At 38.1% G+C, this 14,980-nt stretch overlaps 1 protein-coding gene across 1 annotated transcript; it reads right to left on the reverse strand.

Annotated features, from left to right (window-relative positions):
* Positions 1–559: 559 nt before the first annotated feature.
* psmd9 (proteasome 26S subunit, non-ATPase 9) lies at positions 560–14,934 on the reverse strand. Its single transcript, XM_078554145.1, has 6 exons — positions 14,484–14,934; positions 10,828–10,930; positions 10,326–10,519; positions 8,330–8,431; positions 5,304–5,392; positions 560–2,423 (listed from the first exon to the last, which is right to left on the reverse strand). Exons 1-6 carry the CDS (start codon positions 14,604–14,606, stop codon positions 2,396–2,398), a joined length of 639 nt encoding a protein of 212 aa, XP_078410271.1. The 5' UTR covers positions 14,607–14,934; the 3' UTR covers positions 560–2,395.
* Positions 14,935–14,980: the final 46 nt, after the last annotated feature.

Here is a 14,980-nt window from a genome sequence, read left to right on the forward strand (position 1 = left end):
TTTTTCCAGGTAATTCTGTTTTTATCATTGTATTTCTAATGGCATAACAACTTCTGAAGAACATCTCTAGCCCTGGGAAAATAATTTTATATTTGTGCAATGTCGAATTTTTCCGCTAAGATAAAATATTTATTATTTAGTAATATAATAAAAATAAATTTAAAAGAGGTTTTGATATTTCAACTTCCAATTATGCATGTGCCAATCTTTATTTCACTCTGTAAAAAGTGGCTGATAATCGGTGCATTTTACTTCCTGGTTTTCTAGAGAATTCTTCAATGTGATTGGCTGCTTTCCATGCTTGACGCCATCACTGTTGCCGTGAGATCCCCTTGACTCAGCGTCATATTCAAATTAACATAAGAACAGTGAAATGCAGACCAGAGAATCGGAGGTCTTTGTGGGTAGCTTTCTTTGAAGTCAGCTTCACTGCTGATAACATGAAAGCCAAATGGCCTCTTTCTGTCCTGTAAGATTCTACAATTCCACAAGACATATGGCAATTTTGAGTAAAACCAATCTTGAATTGGAGACACTTAAATTAGACTAAAATCGCTAGTTAAATGCACTTCAGATTTATTCTCAAATTTTGTTAATCGCGCTCAGTCACAAAAAAACTTCAAAACATGTACAATTTCAGAAATGCCACACATGCCACATGAACTCTCAAGTCTAGTAATTATTTTATCCCATCACGGCAAATGACCAATACATATTTAAAAAGGATTTGCTAAGACTGGTGGTAACAGACAGTTCTCGGTGCCTGTAAAACAATGCCCGAGTAACAGGCAGCACCTTTGGGGAGAAATGTGAGGAAAAATGATCATGAAATCACAGTTACGCTGAGAGACTAGAGAAGCTGGGGTTATCAACTTTAGATGAGAAAAGGCTTAGAAGATATTTGATAGAGGTGTTTAAAACCATGAAGAGTTTAGATAGAGCAAATAAAGAGTTTCCAATAGTTCAAGGGCCAATAATTAGAGGACACAGATTTAAGGTGATCGGCTAAAGTTCCAAAGGCGACATGAGGAAAACATTTGCACAATGAGTGATTAGGATTTAGGATGCACATGGTAGTGGATAAAGATTCGATAGTAGCCTTCAAAAAGGTAATTGGGTAGCTATTTGAAGGAGAAAAAAATTGCAGGAATATGGAAAAAGAGCAGGGGAGTTGGACAAACTGGATTCAAGTGCCAGTGCAGGCTCTATAGGCTGAATGGCTGCCTTTGGTGATGTACTATTCTATGATCCACAAAGTTGGCATTTTGGGGGTAAACAGATGCTCACATTATGATTTGCTTTGTCAAACATAAGTTTGAGAGATTTATTCTGTTAAAATCAAATGATATATTCAATGGTTCACAGTGATGGTGTGGAAGGTTAAATACAGCTTTGGTTGGATTAGAATCTAGTCCAAATGGTAGAACACAGAAGTCCTTCCCCACCCTAGCGCAACTATTATAAAAACTTGAGAACAATATTTTTTCCATGAAGGGAAAGGAATGATCAGCACATAACCTCATCAGGGGATTTAGCCATCAGCATCATCACATTTAATTCTATCAAATATATGAATTCCAAATACTTCAAACAAAACCTTGTCACACACGGAGTTTATTTTAATCATAAACTGCTTCTATATTTATATGAAATACAAATCAATATTCAGCACTTTGAAAGTGTAAAGATCCAAAAAAATCATTTAACCAGTATTAAAAAAAAGTCAATTCAAACATTTGTGAGTCTTAACACATGTCAAAGTTCAGTAGCTATGCATTTCTATTTTCTTTCTTTTAAAAACACAGTATTTTCAATTTTGTACATCAAAGTGTTGCATAAGTGTACTGAAACACTTCTATATTCAACTATGCACTTGACCTATTCCCACAGCAGGTATTATACCAACAATCCTACTAAATGATCAAAATGCTTTAACTTTGAAGCCCATAATATCCTGAGTTTGAAATCCATATGCCTAGGATTAGAAATTTACTACTCATCACACCAGAATGGGGATGAGAGTTGAGGTGGGGAGCAAAAAGTGGAAATAAACAGCAAGAGAAATCAATTCAACCTTTCATCCGTTCTCATATCTGATAATATACTGTAGCAATGACAAAGGCTGTGACAGTCTTAACATCCTAGTAGTAGAAGAATGATATGGTGACAAAAACTATGAGGGTTTAAAATTGAATCCAAAAAAAATGTAATACGAGAAAAACTTATACCAGAATCAAAGAAAATGTCTACGTTAAATTCAAGTTAGATGAATTCAAAACCTATGACTGAAATAGGTAGCCCTAATGTTCCAATATCCAGCTTTGTTCCAATTTTCACATTACTGTAGTGTGAACATTTTGCTGTAAGTGAAGATTTTCTCATGCGAAATCGACATTTAGTTCTGCAAAGGAATAATATTACACCTGGAAAAAGAGAAATCGATCATGTGAATTATATTCTATTCAAATATTAAATGCCTTCTTTAACAGATATTAAATTACATATTACACTACCAAATATTTTGGAAGTAAAGTGTATCAAAACACTTGAAAACTTATTTAGTGATCTCTGATTTGCACGTACTATGTACTACTGAAGGGCTGAAGACACAGTTGCAGCTTGGAGTACGCAGCCCACCCCAACTGGCAGGCAGGGAACAACAATAGCTGCAGGAGGCTACAGCTAGAGACTCTTGAGAGACGTCCCATGGCAATTGGGACTGGGAAGTCAGCAAACAGTTGGTGAGCAAGGGAGAAAGAGACAGGCCGCGATCCGGGCAGGAGGAGGGAAAGAGGCAGAGATTGGTATGGGAGAGGCTGAAGGCTCCCTGAAGGGGCCTGGGTGTGCACTCCTAATCTTCCTGGCCCACAAGGAGGGAAGAAAGCACTCAGCTTGTGGAGCCAGCATCTCTCACCTCTCTTTCATTGCCAAGTTTCCCGACCCCAACCCCTGAGAAACACACGCAGCAGATTTGAAATCAGGTTCCCAATTGCAGCAGGAAGCCTGATTTAATTTTAATCAAGTGCTCCACCAAAGGATGCCTCGATATCTTCTGTCAAAGAAAAGGTGGCAGGTGTGTTGGGGACATAGTCTCCCAATACTTAAGCCTTCAACCAGTTCCGCACCCACAAACAACTTTCTCCCACCTGTCATGGGGCAGTTAATTGAGGCCAGAAAGTTATTTTTATAGCTTTGGTTTTTTAAATTATAGTGTATTCATATAAAAAAGACACAGACTGCTGGCAATTAAAATGCTATTAAACTAGCTTTGAGATTATTTCCCAATAGAATGTAAATAAATAAACAATTAGTTAGCCTGTCTCAGGGAATCAATAAACACTTAAACCCATTGTGTTGGAATGTCTTTGTTCTTTTTTGGCTATGAACAGAGGCAGATAAAAGAGAGACAAAGACAGGCTATCAGTTGGGTCTTCAGATAGAAAGATACTGGGGCAAGCTTTCGCTAAGCTCAGGAGTAGCAAGCAGCAGACCTGTTAGGAGATGTTTTGTTTAAGTGTTATAAGACAACCTATCAATCTAGGAAAGTGTATTTTGTTAATTATTATTATTATGCAAAGACAAATGATACTGATTGAATTAAGTGAATCTGATCATAACTGCTGGTCTGTTTGTTCATTTGCTGTGAAATAAATAAATCTAGCATTATCGTCAGACCTCATCTTACTAAATGCTCTTTTAGGTCTACCAACAAGACTGAAAAAGCACACTTGTAAAAGAAATATTCAGTCAGGTCACAAACAAATACTGTAGGTACATTGCTACATACCTATTAAAGGTATATCTATTATAGGTGTTGGGCAGTACAAGCACATCCCTGAACACACAATACTCAGATAGGACTTACTAGTATCACTTTACCCAAGAAATTATCTTAGCTTGTAACACAGAAACTTGGCAATTGAAAGAAAATTAATTGAGCTTTGAATGCTATCAAAGAATCTCTAAATATTTCAATCAAAAATTAGACTTCTGCTGCTATTGCTTTAAAATATTTGAAAACATTGTTTTTTGTAATAAAAACTTCAAACTCAATTGATGGATTACTTAATAGTTTTTAATTACTTCTGAACAAATCTTAATTCTTTCAATCTTAGAAAAAGGTAACACTATTAAAAATGAGCTATCAATTTCTACAAAAAAAACCTTACAAAAATACTAGATGGTATATTAAACAAAGACACAGATAACCAATTTGTCTTAAAAGATAGAAATAATTATGAACAGTTGCCCTTTTCCAATGAAGGGTTTTTGAAGGTTCTGATTTAAAGGGATTAACATATATCTAAATTTCTTTCACGATTCAGTGCTGCTGAAAGCTGTCACTACATTGCAAAAACACTATCATAGCCTTGTGACCAGCGCAAATATTCTGGTTTTCTTCCTTTTTAGCAATAAAACTGCCCCTTTAGTTTCAGCTTGCAGCACATGAACAAAAGAAATTGAGCAGGAGATTACCACACTGCCCATTGAGCCTGCTCCACCATTCAATACTATCATGGCTGATTTTGGGCTTCAACTCCATTTTTCCCGTCAGCTCCCCATATTCCTCAATTCCCTGAGACACCAAAAATCTGTCTATCCTAGCCTTAAATGCATTCAACGATGGAGCATCCACAACCCATAGGGTAAAGAATTCCAAAGATTCACAACCCTTTGAGTGAAGTTCTTTCCCCTCATCTCAGTCCTAAATGATTGGTCCCTTATCCTGAGACTATGCCCCTGTGTTTTAGATTCCCCTACTCTCAGCACCCACCTATCAAGCCCCTTTAGAATTTTGTAGGATACAATAAGATTGCCTCTCATTCTCACTTTTTAGCCCCTAGGTTACTGTTTATTTCTGGTATGAAACTTGCACCTTCTACCGTGAAGAAAAATATTTGTTCCATGCCTCTGCCATTTCCTCAAGATAATTTCTCCTGTCTCTGCTTCTGAGAGGCCAATGTTTACTTTAGCTACTCTTCCTTTTTATACACTTATAGAAACTCTTACAATCTATTTTATATTTCTGGCTAGTTTATTATCATATTCTATATTTTCCCTTTTAATCAACGTTTTGTTGGCCTTTTCTGGTTTCCAAAATACTCCCAATCCTCAGACTTAATGTTTTTGCAAGTAAACCTTTTTTTGCAAGCACACTGCATGCAGATTTAGAATGGGAAATAACTTTTCAAAGACAATGAAATGCTCTCCAGTGACTTTGAGGCAATTGTATTTTATATTGAATTATAGTTGAATGTTGATGTATTGTTTTTACTCAATTATCTCAATGCAGTAAAACCTACCCCAACAATCCTCTTCCACTCCATCGCTGAGGTGTGAGACTCATGTGTACATTTTGTCCATTTCGAATAATTGTTATGTTTAAAGGTTTCTGTAAGGAAATATATTACTTTGGTAAATCAATGGTAGACAAGCTTAAATTCCCGTACAAGTGTGATAACAAAGTTAGTTAGTAAACCTAGAGTCTGATTATTGCATTTTCCATCTTTTAAATGTAAGATCAGCGTAATCAGCAAAGTTAATTTTTTCATAGTTTAAAATGAAGAAATGAGCTATTTTGGCCTTAAAGGGTTAAATGTAACACGACCTTAATTTCTCTCACAAAAAAATCACTTTTATTTGACAAAATTATATTGCTTTGTTGTTCTGCAAAGATCCAAATAACTTGGAAACCAGTAAGAGAAAAAATGACTTGCATTTAAATACTGCTTCATTATATCGTCTAGGAATATTTCAAAGCATTTTACATATGATGAGTTAATTTGATATGCATCGACTGTTATATTAGCATATATTGCAGCCATTTTGTAAACAACAAGATCCCATTCAGTTAATCTGGTGTTGGCTGAGGGTGGAATTCTGACGAGGACACCACAATACCCTGCTCTGTTCCGAATCAGCAAATAGGACAGCAGTTTCGTAACTATCCTAAAATCAACACTTCAAACAATGAAGTGCATTCTCAGTGCTGTGCTGAAATGTCAGTGTAACTCAGCAATGTCCAACCCCTATACGTCACTGGTAATTGGACAATGAAGCCCAGGCAATTCAGTTCTATTTGCATTTGGAAATGACACACTTGCCTCTGAATCAGAAGGTTACAGATTCAAGCCTCACTCAACAAATTGAGCAGTACAGTACTAAGGGAGTAATACACTGTCAGAGGTACTGTTCATATGGATGACACGTTAAACCAAGGCTTTAATTGCCTGTTCAGGTGAGCAAAAAAGCTGCCATAGTAACATTCAAGTAAGGAACAAGGGGTTCTCCCAGTGTCCTGGCCGACATTCCTTATTCTGCCAAAATAAATTCACATTTATCTGCTTGCTGTTTGTAGAATTTCGATGTGTATCAATTCACTGATGCATTTTCCTATACATCAACAGAAGTACTTAATTAGCTGTGAAGCATTTTAGGATGTCCTGAGGCTCTGCTGCATAAATACAAGTTTTTAAAAATTTCCTTTTGCATATTTATATTTATTATTTGCTAGTTTGCCTCCTTTGAATTTTATGGACCTGAGTGTTTTGGTCCATTGGGGTCAGAAGTTTAAGATAAATATAAATTAATGGTAATACTGCATTAAGCATGGGACTTGATCGCAAGACTCCATGAAAACTAAAAGCTTGGATATCCCACACCCATTTTAAACCTTTAGCTTTGTTTAGAGGACAAAATACCAATTGAACCAAGCTGATATTATAAAATGAATAGTAAAATTAACAGTGCTCAAAAATATAATTCTATCCCTGACCATTTCCCCTGTTAGGGATCAGTGGTGGTCAAGACAGTTCTGGAAATTTAAAAAAACTAAATATATAACTGTGCAAAATACACAGGTGTCGGTATGAATTGAAAAATCAATGTGCTCAATTCTTTTTAATGCTGTGTTTTATTTAATATTACCTTTGCTCTTGCATCAGTGTATTAACTTTTTCACATTACTTTTGAAAACAGAAACAGGTTTCTTGCCAGCATTTTTAGATCTGATGCAATGGAATATGGCAGAATTTATTGATGAGCAAATATAGTTACATTCGAATCACTCAAGTGCCAGGCAATGACCATCTCCAACAAGAGAGAATCCAACCATTTCCCCATGACATTCAAATGATATTACCATCGTTGAATCCCGCACGATCAACATCCTGGGGTTACCAGTGACCACAAACTGAAGAGGGTCTGCCATATAAATACTGTGGCTACAAGAAGTCAGAGGTTGAGAATTCTGCAGCAAGTAACTCACCTCCTGACTCCTCAAAGCCTGTCCAGCATTGTGGGTATATGTACACCACATGGACTGCAGCGATGCATGGCAGCAGCTCACCACTACCTTCTCATGGGCAATTAGGGATGGGCAATAAATGCTGGCCTAGCCAGCAACACCAACATCCCATGAAAGAATAAAAAAAAAAAGAATAAAAATATTTAAGATCTCTGTTAAATTTATTTACTACTTCTGCTTCTAAGTGGCATTCAGTAGGGGCATAAAATTACAAGAAATTACAAAAAGGAGATAGGCCATTCAGCATAACCACAGATTTTCCACAGAAGCCGATAATTTCTTGTTGCCACCTATTCCCACATCCCTTAACTCCCGGCACCTAACCTTTTCTTAAATGCTGCAATTGTCAGCTCCACTACAAAAGCAAATTTGTCCTTTTCTCTATCTTAAATCTCATGTTTAATCAGATCTACAGGCCTTCATTTTGGGCCTCTCAGTAGCCGGAAGTAGTCTCTATTTACTCTGTCTTATGCCTTCATAATTTTAAACACCTTTTAATCACCTTTCTCTTTGACAAGTTTCTGATCTTGCCAGGTAGTTTGGGGGGGGTGGAGGGAGATGAGAAGGAGGAATTGCCAAAGTGAGCACTTTGCATTAGAGCAGGAGGCGGGAGAATTAGAGATCAAATCAATACATACTGAGCACAATTTCTAGCAGCTGGTTAGATGAAGTGCTGATTGAATATAGAGAACTAGGTACACGCCTGCCCCTTTCCTGCATCCAAGTAATGATGCAGGCTCAGCCGAAAGTTAATAGGGGAAATAATTTTCAAATGGATTGTACTTGGAATAAGGCTACATTTACATTTTCTTTGAAAATTCTAATGGACGGCATTGATTTTATATTGATAATAACACTGTAATAGCTATGCTGAAATCCAAAGCTTATTAAATCTGAAATGTATTTAGGAAACCGTAATAATTCAAGAAAAAATAATTTAAAACATTTTCAATTTTTTCCAGAATATGGTCCAATGTGATTAAAAAAGCAAGTGTTTTCCACAAGTATAATACATGTACTCACCCCTTCACTACGCTGAACCACTGTGGCAATATTTTGCAAGTTTTGAAAGTTTCGTGTATTTACAGAGCCAAATTCTATAATTTCATCGCCAACCTGCAAACCCTAGAAAAAAAAAGAGAAAGAATCTACATGTCTAAAACTGCCTTCTTTTTCAAACACCATTGTAACTTATTTTCCAATCAGTATTTGTTCCCTCACCAAAATATTTGTGTAGTGATGCACTTGGAAATTGAGTTCAGTCTTTGTGCCTCTCAACCTCATTCGCTACCACAAATCAATTTCAAGTTAACGAAAGATGGACTGTTAGCTCTCCAGTAGTGTAAAACCTATTTTCTATTCCAGCACACGATGCACTGGCTAACTGAACCATATGGCATAGTGTCTTTTAACTTCTTCCCCATTTCGAATCTCCGTATTTTCTTCGAATATCTTAATGTCTTGTCACCTCCCAAGTTTGTAGCAATTCCCCAACTCCATATTTGTGTCTCTCCAATCATGTTTCTGCCCCAATGCAACACTGAAACAGCCCTAATTAAAGTCACAATTGACGTCCTCTGTGACTGTAGTGGATTATTCTATCCTGTCTTCTCTGCAATTATATCATCTTACTTCAACACCACTCCATCATTGTCCAGATTTCAGCTTAGTGCCTTTGGTTGATTCCACAATTACCTTTCCATCATAACCAGAACATCTCCAGGTATGACTTCTCTTCTTGCCTGAAGAGGTCATTGCTTCTTAAGTTTCTCCTATGGATTTATCCATGGTCCCTTGATATTTCTCATCTTATTCGTCCCCCTTTGGCAACATCATTCGAAGATAGATCAGTTTGCACTTGTAGACTGTTGACATCCAGGTCTATCTCTCCACCACCACTCCAAATCCTTCCACTGCCTCTGTGCTATCAGTGACTGCATATCCAACATCCAGTCTTGAATGAGCCACAACTTCTACCAGTTAATGTTGGCAAATTGAAGTCACTGTCTATGGTTCCAATCACAAACTCTGTTGCTCAACAATCAATACCATCACTTTCCCCAGCCACTACCTCAGGATGAACCAGACTACTCACAGGTTTGGCACCCAGCTTAATGAACTTCTGACCCCATATTTACTCCATCAAAGAGACTTCCACCTCAGTAACACCACCTACCTCCATTCTTGTCTCAACCAAGCTAGTGTGGAAACTCTCATCACTGCCCTTATCACCACCAGGCTTGAGTATTCCAACTGGCTGTCCGCCACACTGTTAAAAACTTCAATACATGCAAACTTCAGCTGCCTGTATTTTATTCCGCAGCAGTCCTGCTATACTGGCTCCAGTTCCTCAATACTTGCAATATAAAAAGCCCTTTATGCCTTAAAACTCCTTGTGGATCCAAGACAACTTGATGATAAACAGTAAGATAAAAGCAAAATCCTGCAGGCGCTGGAAGTCTGGAATAAAAACAGAAAATGCTGGAAAAACTCAGCAGGTCTAGCAACATCTGTGGAGAAAGAAACAGGGTTAACATTTCAAGTCCGTATGACTTCTTCAGAATCGTACAGTTCTGAAGAAAAATCATACGGACTCGAAATGTTAACTGTTTCTCTCTCCACAGATGCTGCCAGACCTGCTGAGTTTTTCCAGCATTTTCTGTTGATAATGAAGTCTGTTTATGGATTTTAGGAACAGTTCTGCATAACATTATAAGAAAGTATTAAAATTTTAGTACAAAATACAGATTGTCCTCAACTGAAATGATGGGATAACATTTAAAGGTCACCCTGTCATCAAATGAACTTAACTGTTGTATACAACTGACCAGAAATGCAGTGCTTGAAAAGAAAACAAATACACTAGTGGCTTCTTTAATTTAAATATTTCAGAGCACAAGCAACATCATTTGACAATCATTTGTTATTGAGAAAAATTTAATCATGGAAAATAATTTAGTTTAAGATTAAATATATTTTAAAGATAATGTTGGGTAATTGCAGAGTTTTCTATACTCACTGAAGTACTGGCAGGTGAACCCGGACTAACAGTGTCTACTTTGGCAAAAGCAGATGGTACACTATTCGCCTGTTCCATTGCTTCTTGATGAACTTCTGCATCATCCAGTCTATGCTTTTCCTTGTCACGTGCATGCAGCTGGTGGAGTGCTTCCTCAATTTGTTTCATCAAGGCTTTATGATCATTTTGTAGACCTTGCGAAAACAAGTAACATCCATAGCATATTAACAATAAGGTTAGTGAAATAATAGGGCACAGCAACTCCTTTACAAACTCTAGTCACGAGCCTGAAAAAAAATCATCTACACGAGGGTGACAAATCTGAATGACAGCCATGCTTTTAGTTTGAATTAGAAGGGCTCAGTATTGTATTCATAGCATTATCATGCTTCAGGTACTCATTTTTAATTGCACCGAAAACTGTTAACATTGATAGCTTAAAGCATAATCACTTCCATTTTGGTACATTACAACATTTAAAAAATATATCAGTATTACTTACAAATTATATTATGTCGGGCTGTTCGGACCTCGTAAATATTAATATCTGTTCGTGGATATCCTTCAACGTCAACTAAAGGCTCATCCATTCCAGCTCTGTTTTGCTAAAAGTCACAGGTTCAACAGCTATAATTAGTATTAAAATGCAATGAAATACTTGAAAACAATCATTTTTGGCTGGTTTTGCTCCTATTCTGTGCCCAGCATAATGCCAACATATTTCATTTACTACTGGGTTTAAAGGTGATTGGCAAAAGAGCCAGAGGAGACACATGGACTTTGTAACACAGCAAGTTATGATGATCTGAAATGCAATGCCTGAAAGTGTGGTTGGTGGAAGCAGGTTCAAGAATAACATTCAAAAGACAATTGGATAAATACTTAAAGGGAAAAAAATACAGGGCTGTGGGGCAAAAGCAGGGGAGTGGGATTAACTGAATAGCTCTACCAAAGGGCTGGCATTGGCATGATAGGCCAAATTGCCTCCTTTTGTGCTATATCATTCAATAACTTTATAATGTAATTCTAATAAATGCCAATGCGAGATAACATGAAATAATTTGTCATGGCTTTAACATTTATTCATCATGCCACTGAATAAATAAATAATTCAATGATTTGAGCAACAAATGTACTGCTACATCATATAATCCAAGCTGAAAGCAAAAAACTGCGGATGCTGGAAATCCAAAACAAAAACAAAAATACCTGGAAAAACTCAGCAGGTCTGGCAGCATCTGCGGAGAGAAACTTTCCTCTCCATAGATGCTGCCAGACCTGCTGAGTTTTTCCAGGTATTTTTGTTTTTGTTTTATATAATCCAAGCTGATGTATTTAAAATGTGTGCCTGAATCAGGAATTTATATAATAGAAATAAATTTGTGGGTGTGGTACATTGAAACATGGATGTATTCTGTTTATTGATGTTTGGTTATTTCATTGTATTAGATAAATGTGACCACTGAACTCTAATGTGCCAAAATTTGACAAGTTTCATAATCTCTTACAACATAGAAACTTAAGAAATAAGAGCAGGAGTAGGCCATTTTGCCCTTTGAGCCTGCTCTATCATTCAGCAAGATTATGGCTGATTCCTATCCGAACTCCACCTTTCCACTCTATCCCCATATCCCTTAATACCCAAAAATTTATTGACCTTGAATATACTCAACGACTGAACATCCACAGCTCCCAGAGGTAGAGAATTCCAAAGATTCACATGGTTTTGAGTGAGGAATTTATCCTTGCCTCAGTCCTAAATGAGCAAGCCCTTGTTCTGAGACTGATCCTGTGTTCTAGATTCCCCAGCCAGGAGAAGCATTTTCTCAGCATCTACCCTGTCAAGCCCCTTAATAATTTTATAGGTTTCAATTGGATCATCTCTCATTCTTCTAAACTTCAGGAAATATAAACCTAGACTACTCAATCTCTCCTCATTTAGAGGATTGTCCATTCTAGTGAACCTTCGTTGCACTCCTTCTAAGGCAAGGGTGTTCCTCCTTAGGTAAGGAGACCAAATCTACCCTCAGTGCTCCAGGTGTAGCCTCACCAGTGCCCCGTATAATTGTGGTAAGACTCCTTTACTCTCATACTCCAATCCCTTAGTAACAAAAAAGCAAACATACCATTTGCCTTCCTAATTGCTTGCTGCATTGGCCTGTTAACTTCCTATGGCTTATGTGTAAGAACATCAGGTACCTCTGAATACAAACATTTCCCAGCATCTCACCATTCAAAAAATATTTAATTTTATTTTTCTACCAAAGTGGATAAGTTTGCCACATTGTATTCTATCTGCAATGTTCTTTCCCACTCAACCAACATACATTTATCTCTCTATTGCCTCTTTGCATCCTCCTCACCACTTACTTTCCCACATAACGTTGTATCGTCAGCAAACTCAGTTACATTACACCCAGTCCCCTCATCTAATTCATTAATATGGTTTATAAATAGCCGAGGCCCAAATACTGATCTCTGTTGTACCCCATTAGTTACAACCCGCCAACACAAAAACACCTAATTTATTTCTACTCTGCTTTTTGTCAATTAACGAATCCTCAATCAGTGCTAAGATGTTACCCACAATCCCACGAGTTCTAATTTTTGTGTAATAACCTTGTGCGACACCTTACCAAATACTTTTTTGAAAATCCAAATACACCACATCCATTCATTCCCCGTTATCTACCTTACTAGTTACATCCTCAAAAAACTAACAGATTTGTCAAATACAATTGCCCTTTCCCGAGTTGACTCTGCTTAATCATATTATTAAGATTTTCTATATGCCCTTTTACCATATCCATAACAATAGATTCTAGCATTTTGCTCACTACTGGCATTAGGCTAACTGGTCGATAGTTCCCTGTTTTCTCGCTTTCCTTAAATGGCAGTGTTATGTTTGCTACCTTCTAATTTTTTGGGAACTGTTCTAGAAACTAAGCAATTCTGGAAGATCAAAATCAATGCATTCACTATCCGAGCAGCTATCTCTTTTAAATCCCTAGGATGCAGGTTGTTGGGGCTCTAAATTCTCCTGTACTATTTCTTAGTCTGGGTCTGGAACTTAAATGATTTTTCACTTGTTCATTTAATCATGGTTTGTACAGAGATGGGCTGGAAAGCTTTCTGCCCAATCGTTATTTCAGAATGGGAAACTCATCGCAATATATGAATAATGAGTTTTGAAAAGTTAAGAAATGTAATTGATACATATCTGCTAATAGTTCAAGTTTGAAGTGGACAATCATATTTCCAGCCTCCATTCATGTAGCTACCATGAAAATTGATGATTTTAGGATTACTTAAATACTTAGTAGTTCACTAATTTGCATGTTGCTGATGATTTGTTTTGATTTAGGCCAGGCTTTATGCAAGAGAAAAATGACAGCTCAAATTCCCTCCCCACACAGCAATTCATGCGCACAAGCACTGTTTATTTCAGGCATGCCCGGTGATCCCCATGGCGCTTGCATTGTGCTAGGTCACCATATGCCTGGAAAATAACACATTGCTATGTAAACGAGTGAAGCAACTACAGAAAGGCAGCAGTGTCATGAGAAGTTGTCAGAGAATATTCTCCCCCCGCACCCCCCATTCCCCCTTCCCCCCACGTGTGGAGTCACATTTATACATGTAGTCACAGAACACACACACCTTCCACCACAGGAAGAGTGCAAATGCATCCTGTGCTCTCACACAAAGGCATGATGTAGAGATGGATGTTGGTCCAAGTATAAGAACATAAAGGGCGTTTATGAGGAACTGCATTCCTAAACCAGCTGTTTTCCAAACTCCTCCATGAACATGAACTGGAAAAAGCTCATATCCTCCCACAAAGCAGAGGACTGGCACAAAGTAAAAAAAAAAAATCCTGAAAACTGAATGGAATAAGAAAGGAATTTAATTTGCTCAGCTGTATTGAAGCAATGGTCTTAGTCGGGGCTGTTCCTCAGTTGGAGGTTGTTTTCGAGTTATCAGCTTTTCCAAGTTTGTTGGGCTGAGAACTCTCATATTTGAGTGGAATATGAACAGTACATGGTGGTAAACAGCTGCTGCCAAACCCCAGCACTGGCGCTGCTGCCTAATGCCCGGCAGTGAAAGCAGCTCGATCCCTGAGGGCGCTGTATCGCCGAGACCTCCTTCCACACTCACCCCCTCCAAAATATCATAGTAAGCTTTGATCTGAGCCTCGATGACATCTTTCTTCTTCACCAGCAGCTGTACATCAGCCACCGTCACGCTCTGCCCTGAGCTCTCCGAGCCCTGGTCCGACATTGTCCCGCTGACGAACTACGGCTCGCGACAGCGGTTCGGTCTGAACGGTCCGTTCCCCCTCCTCAAAACGCAACCGCAAAGTTCAAAATACAAGTGCAATCGGCGGGCGCAATCCTGGCAGCCCCACCGGTTGCGGCGATCTGTGCGAATCCGGGAAAGAGTGTGTTTCCGTCGTGGAGTTTAGATATTATTCGCTGTTTTCAACGAATTGTAATTCGGTTTAACAAAGTGAAAGTGAAGAATCTGGAACAGTAGGACTTTGAATGTGGCCCTTTGGTGTCGCAGTTGCTTTCCCCCCCCCCCTAGTTAATTTAACCCCGCCCCCCCCAGCCTGGTTAATTAAACCCCGCCCCCCCGCCCCCCCAGCCTGGTTA

The sequence above is a fragment of the Cetorhinus maximus genome, chromosome 12 (assembly GCF_964194155.1).
Source record: "Cetorhinus maximus chromosome 12, sCetMax3.hap1.1, whole genome shotgun sequence".
NCBI lineage: Eukaryota > Metazoa > Chordata > Chondrichthyes > Lamniformes > Cetorhinidae > Cetorhinus > Cetorhinus maximus.

Excerpts from the sequence above, each read along its gene's own strand:
- psmd9 (XM_078554145.1), bottom strand. The coding sequence starts at position 14,606 with ATGTCGGACCAGGGCTCGGAGAGCTCAGGGCAGAGCGTGACGGTGGCT. Across the intron at positions 10,520-10,827 it reads AGCCCGACATAATATAATTT|GTCTACAAAATGATCATAAA; the intron begins GTAAGTAATACT and ends TGTTTTCGCAAG. Across the intron at positions 5,393-8,329 it reads TGGTTCAGCGTAGTGAAGGG|AAACCTTTAAACATAACAAT; the intron begins GTGAGTACATGT and ends ATTTCCTTACAG.